We start from the raw sequence: 19,266 nt of genomic DNA on the forward strand, positions 1-19,266 counted from the left end.
AAATTGTAAAAAGATCCTAGGGTCCCAGCCCTTTATATCTCAGATCTGCTTAAGCTTCATCAGGGGAAATTTGAGTCACCAGACTGAGATCCCACTTATGCTGGTACTCCCTGAATATGATATTGAACATTGGACTATAACCTATGGACTAAATTGTAAAAGAACTCTTTGCAACTACAAAGTTCACCATCTCTGTTATGTATCTAAACCTTAAGAATTGAACTCATGTCTGTATGTATATTGATCTTTTAACCGTACTCTCTCTCTTTTCTTTTTTAATAAATTTTAGTTTAGTTAATAAGGAATTGGCTGTAGCATGTATTTGGGTAAGATCTGGAATATTCATTAACCTGGGAGGTAAATATGTCCGATCTTTTGGGATTAGTAGAATCTTTTCTTTTATATGATGAAATAAGATTTTCAGAAATCTTCATAATATTTGACTTGGGTACCTGGATGGAGACCTGAGGCTGGGTTACTTTAAGGGAACTGTGTTGTTGGTTTCTGGGTAACCAGTAAAGTATAACGGAAGCTATTTAGTTCTGGCTTGGTAAATCTAAGTATTGACACATCCACCAGCTTTGGGATTTGTCTGTCCCATTCTTTGCAGTTCACCCTAATTGAGTGACCTCAGCTGGCCCCCACTGGGACCCCGGTCACACCCACTGAGCCCACTATTTGTCCTATGACTACAGGTGTTTTAAAAGGCCACTTCACCTTTACCCTCAGAATATGGCTAACTACTTATGCTAAACCATCTAATCAATCTTATATTTAGCTGTGACACTCTTAGTACCTTTTCCAGACGTGAAGAAGGGGTTTGTGTAGCTCAAAGATTTGTCTCTCTCACCAACAGAAATTTGATCCAATAAAAGATATTATCTCACACATCTTCTCTCTCTAATTATTCACTGAGAGGCAGAAAGGAACTGGACAACCAGGATACAGAGTGCCTGTAAAGAGCAAGGGATTGGCACCAACTCTCGACTGATCCATTTCTACCTGACATTAAAGAAAAGGACGCACCCGTTATCCACACTAGTGCCACAGCCACAGAACTTCGGCTGCTTTTCTGGAACCTGAAACTCTGCAGTTTATGTGACTCAAAGTATTAAGAAAAAAAAAAAAGACTACACACATTCAGATGTTGACATTTGATTGCTGAAAAACAATTACCAGCTGCAACATTGATCTGGTTATTAATTCGTTCTCTGTCTGTTTTCAGCATATTTAAACTGGCTTCCTTTCGCTTGAGTTCCAAATGGAGGCCATCAGCTTGGGACTGTAATTCCTGTAAAAAAATAAATATTTTTGTGGTGAAAGTATATTTAATTATTACTAAATATTTCCACAAGTGTCAAATGCTCATTTATTCTGGTCGTCTGCATCTCAATTCAAACCAATAAAAATTTAAAAAGAAACTAAACACAGATAGATGCATTCAGATACAAATTTCATATTTACAGTGTCAGCATTCCACACCACCTGCTTCAAATGTCTATTATACTCACACTGAATGCAGTTAAGTTCAGACATGTTAAAATTTTGAATTATGAATGTAAAATGGTGGTCTCATTTGCTATAGTACTTGCAATAATATTGTTTCAATTTAAGCAGTTTTAACCATTTAAATGAATAATAAGCCTTACATTAAACATAGATGTCCATTTACCAGTTTCATCAGGTTTTTTTTAAACACCATTTTTAAACATAACATCTTAAGAGATCAGTTTAAAAAATACTGGAGAAACAGCCAATTGCTTACAGTGTAAACAACTAAACAGTATGTGGTTTTCCTTCCATTTTAAAAACTTTGTGATTCACCATGGCTTAAAATTAAAATTTCTTTAAAAAGAAAATAATATTTTCCCATGCACTAAATCGAGCATGAGCAAGGCAATGAAGGCTTCTCAGAGTGGAAGATTTAGACTGTAACTCTCCTGCTAAGGGACGGATTAAAATGAGAGACCATAAGGGACGTGGTCTTTATCAGAGCCAGAGTTGTAAGGGCTTGATTCAGGAAGGGAGAAGTTCAGTGCCTTTGTGATGAGGCATCAGCACATCAAGGGCTCTGGATGGCACTGTTGCCTTGGCTCCTTAATGATGTGCCAACACCTTGGCACAGAAACATGGAATTCAGCCACTCTAAGCCCCCACCACTGCACATGATCCTCTTTCTAACAGAACACCCCACTTGCTGGCAAACCCCCCTTCTCATTGAAGGCCCACTCACTCTGTCTTCCTTCCCTCAACATCTACCTCCAAGCCTTTGACTGCGTAAATGGCTCCCTACTGACCAGGAGCATGCTGGTGTCGGGCAGGCAGCACCAGAAAAAGGAAGCAACTCTCAGATCTGACCAGTCCCTTTGGCTAATCTTGGCATAGTTCAATGCTTTTATTCTGAATAAGTGGAAGAACAGTTTGTGTTTAATTTTAAAAATGTCTGGGTCTGAGATGTTATCAAAACACATGTGGGTGTGAAGTTTGGAATATATGGGAATTATTGAACTAGTTGAACAGTTAGAGGAACCCTAAGAAATGCAAGAAAAACAAAGCAAAATTTAAAAGAGGAAACATTTTAAAATTTTACTCTGCCAAAATTATCAAATATTTAACTAAAATTATTACGTGGAAAATGTAACAGTCCTTTGAAGTTACCATGTCACATTCGAAGGATTTTTGTCTGGCTTTGACTTGCTTTGAGAGGTCTCAGTGCATCTTTATGAAGTAATTACTGATGCCTTCATTATATATCTTTATAATTGCACGACAAACCTGCATCCCCAGTACACAAAAAGGCACTTTTCCTGAGCAGGTCCAGCACATATTAGAATTATGATGAGAAAAGAAAAACAGTTAGGAACATTTTCAAATAGTCTACTGTGGAGAAATTTTTCACACACACCATAACTCAGACGTGGGCAAACTATGGCCCGCGGGCCACATCCGGCCCGCAGGACCGTCCTGCCCGGCCCCTGAGCTCCTGGCCGGGAAGCCTAGTCCCCGGCCCCTCCCCCACTATTCCCCCTCTCCCGCAGCCACGCCCCACCCGCTGGGCAGAATGGGGAGCACAACTGGCTCTGGCCGGGTGTCGCGGCTGCGAGCTCCTGCTGCTGGTAAGGGGGCGGGGAGTGGGGGGGTTGGGTAAGGGAGCAGGGGTGCTGGGGGACAGTCAGGGAGGAGGGGGAGGTTGGATGGGGAGAAGGGTTGGGGGGGGCAGTCAGGGGTTGGGGAACAGGGAGGGTTGGGAGTGGGAGTCCCAGGGGAGCTATCAGGGGGCAGGGATGTGGATATGGGTCAGGAGGACAGTCAGGGGACAGGGAGCTGGGGGGGTTGGATAAGGGGGTGGGATCCTGGGGGGCAATTAGAGGTGGGGGGTCCCGGGAAGGGGTGGTCAGGGGACGAGGAGCAGAGGGCGGTTGGATAGGGAGTGGGAATCCCAGGGGGGCTGTCAGGGAGCGGGGCAGTCAGGGGACAGGGAGCAGGGGGGTTTGATGGGGGGCAGGGGTCCCAGGAGGGGGCAGTCAGGGGACAAGGAGAAGGGGGGGTTGGATGGGTTGGGAGTTCTGAGGGGGGCAGTCAGGGGGCAGGAAGTGGGAGGGAGCGGATAGGGGGCAGGGGCCAGGCTGTTTGGGGAGGCACAGCCTTCCCTACCCAGCCCTCCATACAGTTGTGCAACCCCAATGTGGCCCTCGATCCAAAAAGTTTGCCCACCCCTGCCTTAACTCCTTTTCTGATTACTCCCCCCCCAAAAAATTCCCAGAAAATGTCTACTGTAAGATTAAATATGACATGAGAATTTAGGGAGATTGTTTTCTTTTTTGATTATGGCTATGACATGGGCTTCAAGTTTTGGTAGGCCCTAAAGCAAAAAAAGTGGAAAGACCTCGATGGCAAACATATGCAGAAGGCCCCTGAGCCAGTATGACCTGTTTCAAAGAAACTGACATATCTTATATCATGTATACATATTTTATTATTTATTACCAACATGCTTGGTAATGCACAACGTACAAAAACTGAGACACTCCCAGCCCCAAAGACCTTGCAGCTGATGTACAACAAGGCACATAGTATAGCTAAAATAAACTTCAAATATACCATTGATGAACCTTTATGGTCCATAGTTCTGGAAAAATCTTGAAAAGAATGTAAATTTATAAGTCATTAGAAAACTTCACCTCTTTTAAAATGTGGTTTTAGGCTAGCGTTAAAAAAAAAAAAAAAAAAGAGCCTAAAATCAGGCTCCTAAATAGGTGGTCTGGTTTTCAAAAGTGCTTAGCATCCATTCCAGCTCCCATTGCAGACCCATGGAGGTCCCACTTCAATATATTTCTGAACTGAACTCTGTAGCTTATGTGATTTTACTTTCCAATTCATAAGCAAAGAACACAATATCCTTATTCAGTCAAATGGCTGCATTTTTTCCTTTTGCTTATACACAGAACTGTCTCATAAAAATTCCTTCATTTGATTTATAACAACCTATATCTGATGTGCTGTTCCTTTATTAGTTTGTTATTAACTAAAGTTAACTCCTCCACACATTCACATTCGCTTGGTCTACACTACCCCCCTAATTCGAACTAAGGTACGCAACTTCAGCTACGTGAATAACGTAGCTGAAGTTCGAAGTACCTTAGTTCGAATTAGTTCGAACTTACCTTGGTCCACACTCGGCAGGCAGGCTCCCCCGTCGACTCCGCGGTACTCCTCTCAGCGAGCTGGAGTACCGCAGTCAACGGCGAGCACTTCCGGGTTCGACTTATCACATCCAGACTAGACGCGATAAGTCGAACCCAGAAGTTCGATTTCCAGCCGTCGAACTACCGGGTAAGTGTAGCCAAGGCCCAAGAGCATGATAACAAACCAGCATGTCATACAAAATTACTTAAACATGATGTAAACCACCAACACACAATAAATCAAATGTCAACTCCTTTAACCCACTTGATCATTTCCTTTTTCTGTCATGGTGGACTATCAATAAAATATTTATGCATGAACACGACAGACTTAGCAAAGTTGTGAAGCCCTCGGAGACAAAATAGGAGCTCATTTTGCTGACATAAGCTAAGTGAACAAAAATGCTTTTTCCATATTTATTTACATAGAAATATACTGAAAATTTTGAAAAATGATCTGTTTTCCTCACTAAATACATTCCCTCACCTAGATTAGTAAATGGATTTAGATGGGCTGTATGGCTTCTTTCTGCACCAAGACTTTTTTTATTCAGCTATAGCTATGCCAATATAGCTCCCCGTGTGGACACTGAATTCTGGAATATTAATCTATTGTGGAGTAACTATTCCAGAATAAAGTCACTTTTTCTCCTGAACAGAGTATCTCATGAAAAAGTTATATTTACAATAACTATAGCAGAATAATTATTCCATTATAGCTATGCCAGTCAACTTTCCCATATAGACAAGCCCTTGGTTACTAACTTTAGCTTTGTCCTCCTGGTAAGATCAGGGCCATATATAGGTAGATATGGCCACTTTAGGCAACAAACTTTTTAAAAGGACACAGTCAACTTAAAAAAAAACAACACTGAAATTCTTTATTGTTGTTACAAGTAATACTTAAATTGACTATAACTAAAAGATTTGAGAAAGTATTTATTGTATTTTTTCCTGTTTATACATTTGACAGCATTTTTGTAGTCAGGCCTCAAACCTTTATACACATGCTTAATTTTGTTTAAGCTCATGAGCAGTCCAACTGAGTATGTGACGTCATTGTAGAATGAGTCTTAATCATTCAGTTTCCCATTTTGTTGAGTCTTTCATTCAACAACAGGAGTAAGGAATTTTTTTTAATTATTGTAAAATCATAACTAGGCAGGAGGACTTAGAACAGGTGCAGAAGCTGAAACTATTTTAACTCATTCTTTGATAGTATATTTAAAGTTGACACAATATTTCACTTTATTTACAAAAAAACCCCAAAAGACAAAAAACCCCAAAGTGCAAAAAAGCTACACTACTTGATAGAAACAGAATAGACCACAGAGTTATTCACATAAAAATAAAGTTGTGTAACTGGAAAAATTTACCTCTAGCTTTTGAAGCAAGTGTTCCGTTTCAGAGGTAATGCGGGGTTGAAGATCAGTGGCTTTTTTAGTCTGTTCACGCGTAATAATGGAAAGTTAAGGTCAAAAAGTGATTTTAAATTAATTACATAAAGTGCAGAAAAAGTTTTTCTTTAATCAAAATCATAACACTAAACAGTTAAAATGTTTTACTCAGCTTGTGTGATCTTAATGTATTTCCAAGATAAGTTTTTCTTGGGTATGGTATATTTATCTAATTTTTTAGAAAGCTATATTGAAGGATATAGAAAATTGGCTTCCAGTTCAAGAAAGTAGATTTGTTGCTGGAGGTTCTTGATGTATTCAGATTCTATACTTGAAGTTGTATTCTCCATTGCTAGAAAAGATTAATTCAAAACTATATGTACATTGTAATTATCAAGCAACAAAATATTATTGTACTCATAATATATTCTCCCTATGGTAAAATGTCTCTATTAAGCCTATATCTTCTACTCATCCTAGTATATTTTCACACTTACTGATGATAGTGGTGTGCAGTACACTGTAATGCACACTTTCCTAAAGGAGATTCAGTTACTACTCCTATGTAGTAATATCAATGCTAAGAACAAGATGACTTCCAATTCAAATACACCTCTACCTCGATAGAACGTTGTCCTCGGGAACCAAAAAATCTTACTGTGTTATAGGTGAAACCGCGTTATTTCAAACTTGCTTTGATCCACCGGCGTGCACAGCCCCGCCCCCCGGAGTGCTGCTTTACTGCATTATATCCGAATTCGTGTTATATCGGGGTAGAAGTATATAGGAAAAACCTTATATAGGTTTACCCAAGGACCAAAACTTGTTTTTTTCTGAAGAACTTATGCCTAATTTATAAAACTTATAAACAATGCAGATAGAATTACAAGATTCCGCTTCTCAACAATTAATGAAGCTAAGATTTAAAGATGCACACATCTCCTAACATGGTAAGTATTTAACATACACGAGTGCATGTCCCCTACAAAAGGTGCCAATGACAAGGCTCTCTTCCTTTCATCCTTCTCAAATCTGTTACTAGTTAAATTCTTTTCCCAATGAGCTGACCTTTTCACCACTCTTCTGCCCTCGAATCATAAGACTGGTAGGGACCTCAAAAGGTCTTCTAGTCCAGTCCGCTACATTCAAGGCAGGACTAAGCATTATCTACACTATTCCTGACAGGTTTTGTCTAACCTGCTCTTAAAAATACCCAACAACGGTGATTCCAAAACCTCCCTTGGCAATTTATTCCGGTGTTTAACTACCCGACAGTTAGGATTTTTTCCCTAATGTCCAACCTAAACCTCCCTTGCAGCAATTTAAGACCATTGCTTCTTGTTCTATTCTCAGAGGTTAACTAGAACATTTTTTTCTCCTTCCTCCTTGTAACAACATCTTACGTACTTGAAAACTGTTATCTTGTCCCCCCTCAGCCTTCTCTTCTCCAGACTAAACAAATCCCAATTTTTTCAATCTTTCCTCATAGGTCATGTTTTCTAGACCTTTAGTCATTTTTGTTGCTCTCCTCTGGATTTTTTCCAATTTATCCACATCTTTTCTGAAATGTGACACCCCAAAAGTACACACTATTCCATTTGAGGCCTTATCAGCACAGAGTAGAGTGGAAGAATTACTCCTTGTGTCTTGCTTACAACACTTCTGCTAATATATCCCAGAATGATTTTTGCTTAAAAAAAAAAAAAAGCCACCTACACTGTTACACTCTTGACTTATATCTAGCTTGTGATCCACTATGACCTCTAGCCTACTCCCTTCCTAGGCAGTCATTTCCCACTTTGTATATGTGCAACTGATTTTACCATCCCAAGTTAAGCACTTTGCATTTGTCCTTATTGAATTTCATTCTATTTACCCCCATTTCTCCAGTTTATCCAAATCATTTTTAATTTCAATCCTATCCTCCAAAGCACTTGCAACCTATTTCAATCCTTTCATTAATTCTTGTTTCATCCTAAAAACAAACAACCCCCCCCCAAAAATTCCTTGTTCTCACCTTAAAGGCACTTATGTATATATATAAATTTCACCCCATACCTATAACTCTGCTCTTATCTATTCAACCCCCAAATCACTTCTATGTTCCTTCCAATCCTATGTTCCTTCCAATCCTTTCTCCCTCTCCTTTTTTTCATACTGCTTTCTAAGAAAGCAAGTCTCTCCCTCTCAGTTTGCATTGCTTACTCACTCCGTCATATGCCTCCATAAAACCCACCTACATCAAGGAATGCTTTCTTACTTCTCACCATATCCTCCCTTACTTGAAATGCTATGCCATATTTAGTTGTCCATCCATCTTGCCTACCTAAAGACTAAGACCATTGGGTCTTGGACCACATCTTATTCTGTTTGTAAAAGTACCATATAAACAAACATTATTATATACATTGTTTTTACTAATAATAAATGCTCACACAGTATCTATTTCCAAAATAGGAAGAAAATAAAGAAGTATACATGTATTTGAAAGTGCATTCCTTCATACAAAGTATGCGCTTATGTTTCTCAAATTTAATATAATGTTCAATTTCTAGCATTCAGATCAAATAATTACAGGTGTGTACAACTGCAATTATACTAAAAACTCAGAGGTGCCTTTTGTTGGATTCATATTTAGCCACCTGTGGTCAGCAGGAAATGATTCAATGCTTTTTTCCCCATTTTTAACCATTCCTACAGTGCAGTGGTTCCCAAATTTTAACAGCCTGTGAACCCCTTTCACTAAAATATCAAGTCTCATAACCTCCCTCCTAAAAATGAATATTTCCAGGGATTTTCTCCTTTACCTGGGTATAAATTATAAAAGCAGTGATCTTGGAAATATTAAATTTGTTTTTATGACAAGCTTATTACACACTATTATTATTATTTATCAATACAGTATTTTTATTACATTATGAAAATGGCAACACTCTTCCAAGATCTCACTTTTGTAGCTTGTATCATTTTGAATAAGCCTCTTATAAGACAAGGCTCCTATGTTTCATCAAGGAGTATCAAATCTGAAACAGCATGAAGGTATTTAAGAAACCAACTCAAAGAGTTCCTCCAACACAAGCATTCAGGTCTTGAGCAGTCCAGGCAAACAACACACGTTACAACAAAGCTTAAACTTGTTCTTCATAGTAATTTTAAAAACAGCAAAAAATATCCACCTTCCTTTCCATTTCTTATAAGGAGTCTTGAAGTTTAAATCTCCTCAGTGTGATAGATATGCTTGCTTTGATCTGCTTAGTTCTTGGAAGTCCAGGGGCTCTGGGCTGCTGGCCCCAAGTTGTCCCGGTCCCTAGGGACAGCTCTATCCGCCATTAGGAAATTTTTTCACGAGAACCCCCTGTTCCATTTCGTGAACCCCCAGGGGTTCACGAACCCCAGTTTGGGAACCACTGCTATAGTGCAATGCCTATCAATATAAATAGATCCAGGAACCATGCAACAGAACCTTACTTTAAATGACATTAAAAATGGCAAATTCAAAACTGATAAAAAGATACACTTCTCCAAACTATGTGTAATTAGACTGTGGAACCCCTTGCCACATTATGTCACAGAGAACAAGAACTTTGCAAAAATCAAAAAGTTACTGGACATTTATACTGATAACAAGATTATCCAGTTACATACTAAATGCTAACGAACATTTTAGAAAGGATATAAAACCTCATAAGATGAGACCTTTGGGGGTGAGGGGACAGATTACCCCATACCTGCCTACCGCAGGGTTTGTTGCACCTTCTTCTGCAGCATTGGGTGCTGGTCACTGTTAGAGACACAATACTAGAAGAGATGGACCATGGATCTGAGCTAAATGACAATTCTTATGTTCCTACTGTTTTTAATGATTCCATACATTTACTCCTCAGAGAATTCTGCACGTCTGCACATGTGCAGAATTTATGTCTCCCGAAGATTTCTTTGTTTCCCCGCAGAAAAGTGACTCTGATGGGGAAGCAAAGGGAAGCCACAAGAGTGGTCATGCAACCCTCGCCAGCAGTATGTTTCAGGTGCCCAGGGCAGCTGGCAGAGAGGTAAATCACTGTGGGACAGGGGGCGGGACTGGGGAAGACCCGGCTGGTGGCTCCTACCCTGTGCTGGGCTCAGCTGCTAGTCCCGGCTGGGCTAGGGAAGACAGGACTTCCTCTTCCCCTGCACAGCATCTGGGGCTGGGTCAGACCCACCCCCAGATTTCTCCCCCAGCTTCAGGAAGCTCTGCAAACCTCCCTCCCCCCTGCCTCGCCGCTTCTTGCGCCCATTGCTCCTCAGCTGCACAGGGAGGGATCCCTGTACAGGGAGCTGCTCCCCCATCTGCCCAACCCCCATGAATCCAGATGCCCTCATACCCAGACCTTCCCACCGAACCTCACACCCCTGCACTCAGAACCCCCCAATGAGCCCCACTCCCCCTGCACCTGGACCACCTTAACAAGCCACCCACACCCAGACCCCCCTGCCAAGCTCTATATTCCCCACACCCAGACCTCACCCTGCTGAGCCCCAACCACCTTCACCTAGACTCCCCTGCAGAGCCCCATTACTGTTGCACCCAGAACCCCCCAACAAGCCCCCGTATATCGAGATTAATATCTTTATTAATGATCTGGAGGATGGTGTGGACTGCACTCTCAGCAAGTTTGCAGATGACACTAAACTAGGAGGCGTGGTAGATACACTAGAGGGTAGGGATCGGATACAGAGGGACCTAGACAAATTAGAGGATTGGGCAGAAAAAAACCTGATGAGGTTCAACAAGGACAAGTGCAGAGTCTTGCACTTAGGACGGAAGAATCCCATGCACTGCTACAGACTAGGGACCGAATGGCTAGGTAGCAGTTCTGCTGAAAAGGACCTAGGGGTCACAGTGGACGAGAAGCTGGATATGAGTCAACAGTGTGCTCTTGTTGCCAAGAAGGCTAACGGCATTTTGGGCTGTATAAGTAGGGGCATTGCCAGCAGATCGAGGAACGTGATCGTTCCCCTTTATTCGACATTGGTGAGGCCTCATCTGGAATACTGTGTCCAGTTTTGGTCCCCACACTACAAGAAGGATGTGGAAAAATTGGAAAGAGTCCAGCGGAGGGCAACAAAAATGATTAGGGGTCTGGAGCACATGACTTATGAGGAGAGGCTGAGAGAACTGGGATTGTTTAGTCTCCAGAAGAGAAGAATGAGGGGGGATTTGATAGCAGCCTTCAACTACCTGAAGGGGGGTTCCAAAGAGGATGGAGCTCGGCTGTTCTCAGTGGTGGCAGATGACAGAACAAGGAGCAATGGTCTCAAGTTGCAGTGGGGGAGGTCCAGGTTGGATATCAGGAAAAACTATTTCACTAGGAGGGTGGTGAAACACTGGAATGCGTTACCTAGGGAGGTGGTAGAGTCTCCTTCCTTGGAGGTTTTTAAGGCCCGGCTTGACAAAGCCCTGGCTGGGATGATTTAGCTGGGAATTGGTCCTGCTTTGAGCAGGGGGTTGGACTAGATGACCTCTTGAGGTCCCTTCCAACTCTGATATTCTATGATTCTATGATTCTATGATTCCCACACACCCGGATCTCCCACTGAGCCACCCGCATCCAGATTGTCCCACACAGAACCCTCTCAACCCACACCTGGATCTCCCAACACTAAGTCCCTCCACCCTTGGATCCTGCCTTGCTGAGCTTTCCTCTCCACACCCTAGTGCACCTGGCATGGAGGGGCAAGGCTCTGGGTGTTTCTGGGGCAGGCCTGGTCCTTGCGCTGTGTCAGGGTTGGATGCAGCCTCACCACTGAGTCCGTGTCCCATGGGCAAGCTGCACAGTGATCTCCCACCTCTATGCAGCCAGTGGCCTGTGCTCCCTAATGCCCATGCTGGAGCCTCCACTTTTATCTGACAAATAAAATTTGCGGAATTTTAAAATAATGTTCGCTGAATTTTTATTTTTTGGCGCAGAATTTTTTCAGGAGTAATACATTGTAAAGTACATCTGCCATGGCTCCAAGGGATGGAGTAGTGCTGGTTTTATCATTAAAATACTAATTAAAGAAAAAAAGGCACCATAGTGTTATATCATGATAAAAGAATACTTTGGCCAAATTACTTCAACATTGTTGTTTCACATCATAATGTGAGATTGCTTTAGCTACAAGAAAACAGCAAAATTATTTTTAATGAAGAAACTTTTGGTGCAATATTCTGCTCATCCTACTCATATAAGCTAATAGGCTATGCATAAAATTGCATCTTTAGAAATCTGGTCTCAAGAGATCAGTGGGTATTAGTATGAAGAAGTGTTTCTAAGACTCAGTTTAAGGATACATTTGGTAATAATGGATATGAGGTCTCTATCCTAGCACAGACCTCGTGCAAATGAAGACTGCATACTGTGCTTTCTTGGATGTACCCTGTACTGACACGTGGCCTGAAATGCCTTAGTCTTGCACTATTATCATAAGTGCTAGAACTAGGTGTGCTGGAGATGCTGATGCACCCCCTGGCTTGAAGTATGGTTTCCATTATAGACAGGATTTACAGTTTGGTTCAATGGCTCTCAGCACCCACACTATACAAATTGTTCCAGTACCCTTGACTGTGATATACATTACATAGGGGATATGTGAAATCCAGCATCAGAGTTTTCAGTTTTAAAAACATGAGGATTGAGTCCTTATAGTGCAAGATCATAATGACAGAATTATTTCAACCTAGAAAGACTATTTTGTGACAAAAGGAAATCAAATTTTTTAGCACTCTATACCTTTTACCCTTCTGTTACAGCTAAAGAATAGATGGCATTGTTAGATTATACAAATGTTAAAAGATCATTTAGCAATTCTAGAATTGCTAAACTGCTCATGAAACAGCTGAATGTTATGAGACAATTTAGAATGAAGTAATAAGTAAGAGTTTAAAAAAATGGTACAGCTTACCAACCTTCTATGAAATGTGATTTTTAGAAGCAAAATAACCAGGGCTGTGGTATTAGGTACTTGTAAAGGTTATTAGGGAATTTGAGGGAAAGGCAACAGCAGATTTATTTGAAAATACAAAACAGCTGAAGGCCTTATTGGAAAGCTGTACTGAATTAATGCTTGTTTACTTTGGCAAAGGGTTGCCCACCTGGGCAGTTTAATACTAGCTCAGGCTGGTGCCTCACCTCATAAAAGCCAAATGAAATTAAGACGAAGCCAACTTTTTTAAAATGATGTTTAATAAATAAAAATAAAGCCATTATATAGCAGAAAGTGTAAGATTCCCTTCCCTTGCTTTTCTGTTTGGAAAAAAATCCAAGCAAACCCCAAAAATCTGAAGCATGCAGGGATTTCCCTAGTCCCCCCCATGAGGGGTGTACCCCCCTGAATTTCCCCAACACCCTCCCCCAGTTACATGCAGTGTTGGAAACTTAGTCATTGGTTGGAAATTTGAATTGAAATTAAAACATTAATACACACTTTAAAAGTATACACAGTATATGAGAAAATACTTGTACCTGAGAAAGCATAATGGGTTTGAAAAGTATGAACAAAGACTAGCTTCCTCATACAGCTGTTATTTATGACAATGTCAGCACATTTGTTTCAGCTATATTGGCCTACCTAATAATGTCAAATGATTATTTATAAGCAAGGTCTGAATGAGCTCTCCCTTGACAGCTAGCGATGAGCCAGGGATGGGTGGAAAGGCTTCAGGACCAGACTGTATTTACATGAACACACCTACTCTGCCTAGGTATCCAGAAGACATAGCTGTGCTGCCCAAGTGATCAATTTTGGCTGGTGTTGGGTTACAAATCACTTAAGTATTAAATGTGGGGGTCATGAAATGTTGTTATCCTTATAGTATGAGTAAAGGGCAGCAGAACTGTACTTAACCTGACTGAATGAGGGGGTCTCCCCCAGTGCTTAATTTGGGTTAGGGCTTGCCAGGGCTGAGCTGCAACACCTCCAGGCTTGGAAGTTCATAGCCCTAGGACCTCTGGGCTTATCACATCAGTTATGAAAGTAACAAACTTGCTTGAGCCCCGGCACCTCTTTCATTACAAATTAAGCACTAGTCATCCTCAACTGAACTGCACTCCCTAAGCAGGAGGTTTGGATGCCGTATCCTAGTGAAGAGAGAGAGTGGGGCACAAGCATTTTGCTTAATGGTGTGGGCTCTGTCTGAGACTCACAGGCACTCTTTGACCTGCCCCTCTCTCCTGTTTAGAGACAGAGCTGATTAGGCTCCATAGAGAGTCTTTTGGTTTGGTAAGTGACCACTAGAGCTGAAATCCCTGATAATCAGGTTTAAGCGCTTAGACCTGCTTTGGGACAGCGTTTCTGTGGAAGAGAAAGCCCAGCCTGCACTCACTGTGAGGCTCCCGCACTGAGAGCTGAAATCATTGAGAGCTGGGTGGAAATTTGAGAGACCAACTCGCAGAGGTCACAGTGGCAGGTGGCAGCAGAAGGTGACAGTGCAGGGCCATTGGGGACAGAGTGGTAGAGTGAACGGTGGCATGACAAACAACAGCGGCCAGAGCACTGGACTATGTTTTAGTGACTTCGCTCCAGAATGCTAGATTTGGGACTGGGAATCTTAAATCTTAATCTTATATAAATATACAAGATTTTTAAAATGCATTATTTGCCAAGGTCATTATCTCACAACATCGCTATCTCCAAGAGGTCATTACCTTGGGGAGTTTCTGTACTAAACTTTTTTTTACTATTATAATTATTTTTTTATGTAAGAACAGTCATATTGGGTCAGACCAATGGTCCATCTGTCCCAGTATCCTGTCTTCCAACAGTGACTATTCCAGGTGCTTGAGAGGAAATGAACAGAACAGGGAATCATTGAGTGATCCATCCCCTGTCGTCCACTCCCAGTTTCTAGTGAACAGAGACTAGGGACACTCAGTGCATGTTGTTGCATCCCTGCCCATTCTGGCTAATAGCCATTCATGGGCCTAACCTCCATGAACTTAACTTATCTAGTTCTTTTTTGAACCCTGTTATAGTTTTAGCCTTCACAACATCCCTGGCAAAAAGTTCCACGGGTGACTGTGCATTGTGTGAAGAAATACTTCCTTTTGTTTGTTTTAAACTTGCTGCCTATTAATTTCATTGGCTGATCCCTGGTTCTTGTGTTAAGTGAAGTTCCTTATTCATTTTCTCCACACCGGTCAAGATTTTATAAGCCTCTATCATATCCCCTCTTAGTCATCTCTTTTCCAACCTGAAAAGTCCCAGTCTTTTTAATCTCTCTTCATATGGAATCTGTTCCATACCCCTAATCATTTTTGTTGCCCTTCTCTATACCTTTTCCAATTCCAATATATCTTTTTTGAGATGGGGTGACCAGAACTGCATGCAGTATTCAAGACCGTGGGCATATCATGGATTTATATAGTAAAAGTGGAGGAGCTTGGTTTGCCAGACTGATCAGCTAAGCCAATACTGACAACCTATATGAAAAGGCTGCAAAACACCATGCCTCTGGACTGCATCAACATGCAGAAAGCCTTATAAGCCAGTCATTGTCAAAGCCAATTTTAGAAGAACTTAATGAGGCTGTTAAGAATGCTGGAGACGCAACTCAGTTTATATGAATCAACATGGCTGTGGCATCATACTACACACTACAAACTGGAGGCCAATGTTAAGTGCATTGTCATTTGTTAATCCTGAAGTTGGACACTGGTTTCAAACAAGACTGGCAAATCCTCACTATCTTTCTGAAAAAACTCAGCTGACTCTCTAGAAGCATGCGGTGCAACAGTGAAAGACTCAGCAGTTAGTTGATAAAGTGAAGAACTCTCTCACCATATTGAAAATATGTGCATACATGGCTGATGAATGCACCAATGCAAATAGGCATCAAGTATTAAGACATTGTGTATGTTATCTTGGGGTATGTCTACACTACTCGCCGGATTGGCAAGCAGCAATTGATCCAGCAGGGATCGATTTATCACATCTAGTCTAGATGCAATAAATCGACCCCTGAGCGCTCTCCTGTCGACTCCTACTCCAGCACCACGAGAGGTGCAGGCAGAGTTGACGGGAGAGCAGCAGCAGTCAACTCACCGCGTTGAAGACACCATGGTAAGTCGATCTAAGTACATTGACTTCAGCTACATTATTCACATAGCTGAAGTTGCGTAACTTAAATCGATCCCCCACAGTGTAGACTAGGGCTAAATGTCTGTCGTAGGCCAGTAGATGTATTCTAGATGTTCAGGTTATAGAAGACACATCAACTGCATCTGTGACATCTTAGAAGAGTTAAATGCTTGTAAATTGAACCCCGAATTTACATTTGATGGAGCTACAAACTTCTCTGGAAGACATAGTGGAGTACAAGCCTTGGCTCAGAGAAAAGTGTAACCCTAATCAATCCTTTACACACTGCAGAGGCCATCTACTCCAGCTAGCACTAGTATGAGCTGCAGACTCTTCAAAAGACATTAAAAAGCCATACATTTAATAGCTTTTTATACTCTTTTTTCAGTAAGAGTCCAAAAGGACTGAACGTCTTGGAAACAAATACAAGATACACTGGGATTGAAGTTCAAATTAGTCCAATCTGGGAAAACCTGCTGGCTTTCTCATGAGCAATTCTTGGCTGTTGTCTTAAAATTACTGCAACTGTTATTACTGGCTTTCGAAAGTATCTACCGAGATGGACTACTTTTGTTACTAAGGTCAGAGAAGACAATCGCCATACTCTCTCTTTTAAGTCTACTGTTGAAACCACTTGGGTCATTAAACAATGTCGTCCAGGCATCTGCCACAACAGTAGTAGATCTGTGTCCAGCAATAGAAGCTACCCTTGGATCAATCAGAGATATCCATTGAAAATGTATTTGAAGAAGCAAAGACTTCAGTCCAGAAGTTGACTAATGAAGGTACTTATATTGACTCCTTAAGTGAAGAGGACAAGATGCGTTTGCTAAGCCAGTTTAAAAAGTACACAGACTTGATTCTTACAAATCTACAATAGCGATTTCTGGATTCTACTCAACCTTCACGTAGCTTTTACAGGTGCCTGTCCTATAAAACACCAACAGTTAAGTGGAGTGAGGAGTTACCAGCAATGGGGTGCCATGTGATCAGGACAGAATAAAGAATTTTGAACACAGAGAGGAATATCATACTACGAATGAATGAAGATTTGACTTCAACTTCTTCTTTATCATCACTAATGGTTCAAACCGATCTTTGTGCTACGTTTCCTGGGATGAAAGAAGTAGGAATTCATCTCTTGCTACTCCCAGTCACAACAGCTACAGCTGAGCATTCTTTTTCCTCATTGAATAGAATGTTGTGTTCTGAAACAAGTTGCCTTCTACCTGATCAGGAGCATATCATGAAGGACTGGAAGTAACGGACACACAAGAAGACACCAAAGAATTGTGCAAAATTACAACAAGAAACCAAGAAGGATGTAGACGTGCTTCATAGTAGGCTTGAGTAACCAACTTTAATTTTTGTGATGATTTTAAAACATGAGTTAAATTTTAATAAAATGGTCATGAAACATTTTTCAGTTTTTACTATGGTGCCATACAGCCCACCTTCGCCTTCACGGTCTCAATCCTCATTGGCCCTCACCTCCCCTCCCCCGAATATTCCAACACCCCCCTTATTTCAATTCCTGGGGAAAACACTGGAAGGCTGTCCTAATAAAGCTCCCTGAAAAGTATTGCTACAGAGGGGGATTGCGGGCAGTTCAGTAGAAACAGCTCCTCGCCTCCTGGCGTCCCCACAAGCGTTACTACAGCTTCTGCGTTTCAGCGCTGGGAGCCCTCTTCGGTGCACTGCATAGAGGGTCACAGCTTGAATCCTGTTTAGGGTGACCAGATGTCCTGATTTTTGGGTCTTTTTCCTATATTCTTATTACCCCCCCACCCCCTGTCCCGATTTTTCACATTTGCTGTCTGGTCGCCCTAATCCCGCTGTACCTTAGTATGCCCTAGGGTTCAACGGGGCCAATCGCCGCCAGCTAGGTGGTTTTCAGAAGTTAAAAACCGGCGTTTAAGCACATCGATAGGAGCAAGAGCCCCGGTCCTGCCAGTCCCCGAGCTGGAGCCAGCGGGCCAGGGGGGAGCGCGGCTTGGACAAGGGAGGAGGAAGGTGACAGCGCCGGATACACCGGCACAGCGCGCCCCGACGCGCGCAGGACGGGCTCAGGCGCGGGCCAGGCACCTGCTCTGCCCGCCCCGCCCCGGCCAGGCGAAGCCCGCGAGGGTTTCCCTGCAGGCTCGGCTGTGACTCCTCGGCCCGATCGTCTCCCCTCCGGCAGCAGCCTCAGCCCCCTCCCGCGGCCCCAGGCACCTCAGGCCGCTTCCCAGGGCCCACCTGTGGCGTCTCCCGGGGGAGGCTCAGGGCAGCGCTAGCGCCGCCTGGGCTCCGCGCCTCCCCCCGACAGCCCGGGCCCCGAACGCGCCGGGGTCAGGGACCCGCACCCGGACCTCCGCGCGGAGCCGGGCTCCCCCGCCAGCGCTGACGTCACGGCGGGAGCTGCTAACGATGGGAAGCACCCACGCGCCTGCGGCCGCCCGGAGCCGGGTCACGCGCTCTGCTCACCTCGCTCGCGGCAGGTCCGTCACTGGGGGCACCACGGCCGGCGGGGGGGGACAGGCTGGGCGCCACTGGGCAAGCTGGAGGCGCCGCCGCACGCGGTGTTGGTTGCCAGGGTAACCAGCCCGGCCTATGGAGCCCGCTGTCCTCCGTTGCCCGGGGGGGTGCGGCCACGCGCTGCCGCCGGCGGTCTGTGGGGTCCCCGCCCCCGCGCAAGGCGGGGCCGAGCTGGTTCTGTCCCTGGTGCGGAACCGGCCGCTGTGAGGTCCCTGCTCGGTGCCAGCTGAAGGCGCTGCCCGCTAGGCACAGGGGGCGGGGGAAGGCGGCAGAATCTGTGCAGGGGCAAACCGAATGCACGAGGAGGCAGGGGCCGGAAAGGGTCTGAGGGCGACAGCCCCTGAGGTTAAGGAAGGAAGAAGATGCGCTGCCGCCAGTCAGGGCCGGTCGGCTTTAGGAAGTGCGGGGCCTGATTCGAACAGTTTTGACGGGGCCGGCAGGGATGTCTAAAAAAAACACCATGTAAAAAAACACGTGGGGCTTGTACTCACCGGGCGGTGCTCCTAGTCTTCGGTGGTGGGTCCTTCACTCGCTCCGGGTCTTTGGCAGCACTGAAGGACCTGCTGCCG

General features: G+C 43.4%; 2 protein-coding genes across 3 annotated transcripts in view; both read right to left on the reverse strand.

Moving 5' to 3' along the window:
• The window catches only part of LOC117874969 (golgin subfamily A member 6-like protein 1), a 31,209-nt gene extending 28,301 nt beyond the window's left edge, over positions 1-2,908 (reverse strand). Inside the window, exons 1-2 of one of the 2 annotated variants that reach the window (XM_034765748.1) lie at positions 2,629-2,908; positions 1,177-1,291 (exon numbers count right to left, since the gene is read on the reverse strand). In XM_034765748.1, coding sequence (XP_034621639.1) covers positions 1,177-1,291; positions 2,629-2,661 — 148 coding nt within the window. In that variant the 5' untranslated portion in view covers positions 2,662-2,908. The remainder of the gene's footprint in view (positions 1-1,176; positions 1,292-2,628) is intronic. The other variant, XM_034765749.1, reaches the window with a different exon arrangement.
• A 3,155-nt stretch (positions 2,909-6,063) lies between these two features.
• Positions 6,064-19,266, reverse strand: part of RNF217 (ring finger protein 217) — a 111,602-nt gene continuing 98,399 nt past the window's right edge. Inside the window, exons 7-8 of the transcript XR_004645138.1 lie at positions 6,344-6,434; positions 6,064-6,140 (exon numbers count right to left, since the gene is read on the reverse strand). The gene's annotated coding sequence lies outside the window, so the exon portion shown is untranslated. The remainder of the gene's footprint in view (positions 6,141-6,343; positions 6,435-19,266) is intronic.

This window comes from Trachemys scripta, chromosome 3 (assembly GCF_013100865.1).
Source record: "Trachemys scripta elegans isolate TJP31775 chromosome 3, CAS_Tse_1.0, whole genome shotgun sequence".
Taxonomy (NCBI): domain Eukaryota; kingdom Metazoa; phylum Chordata; order Testudines; family Emydidae; genus Trachemys; species Trachemys scripta.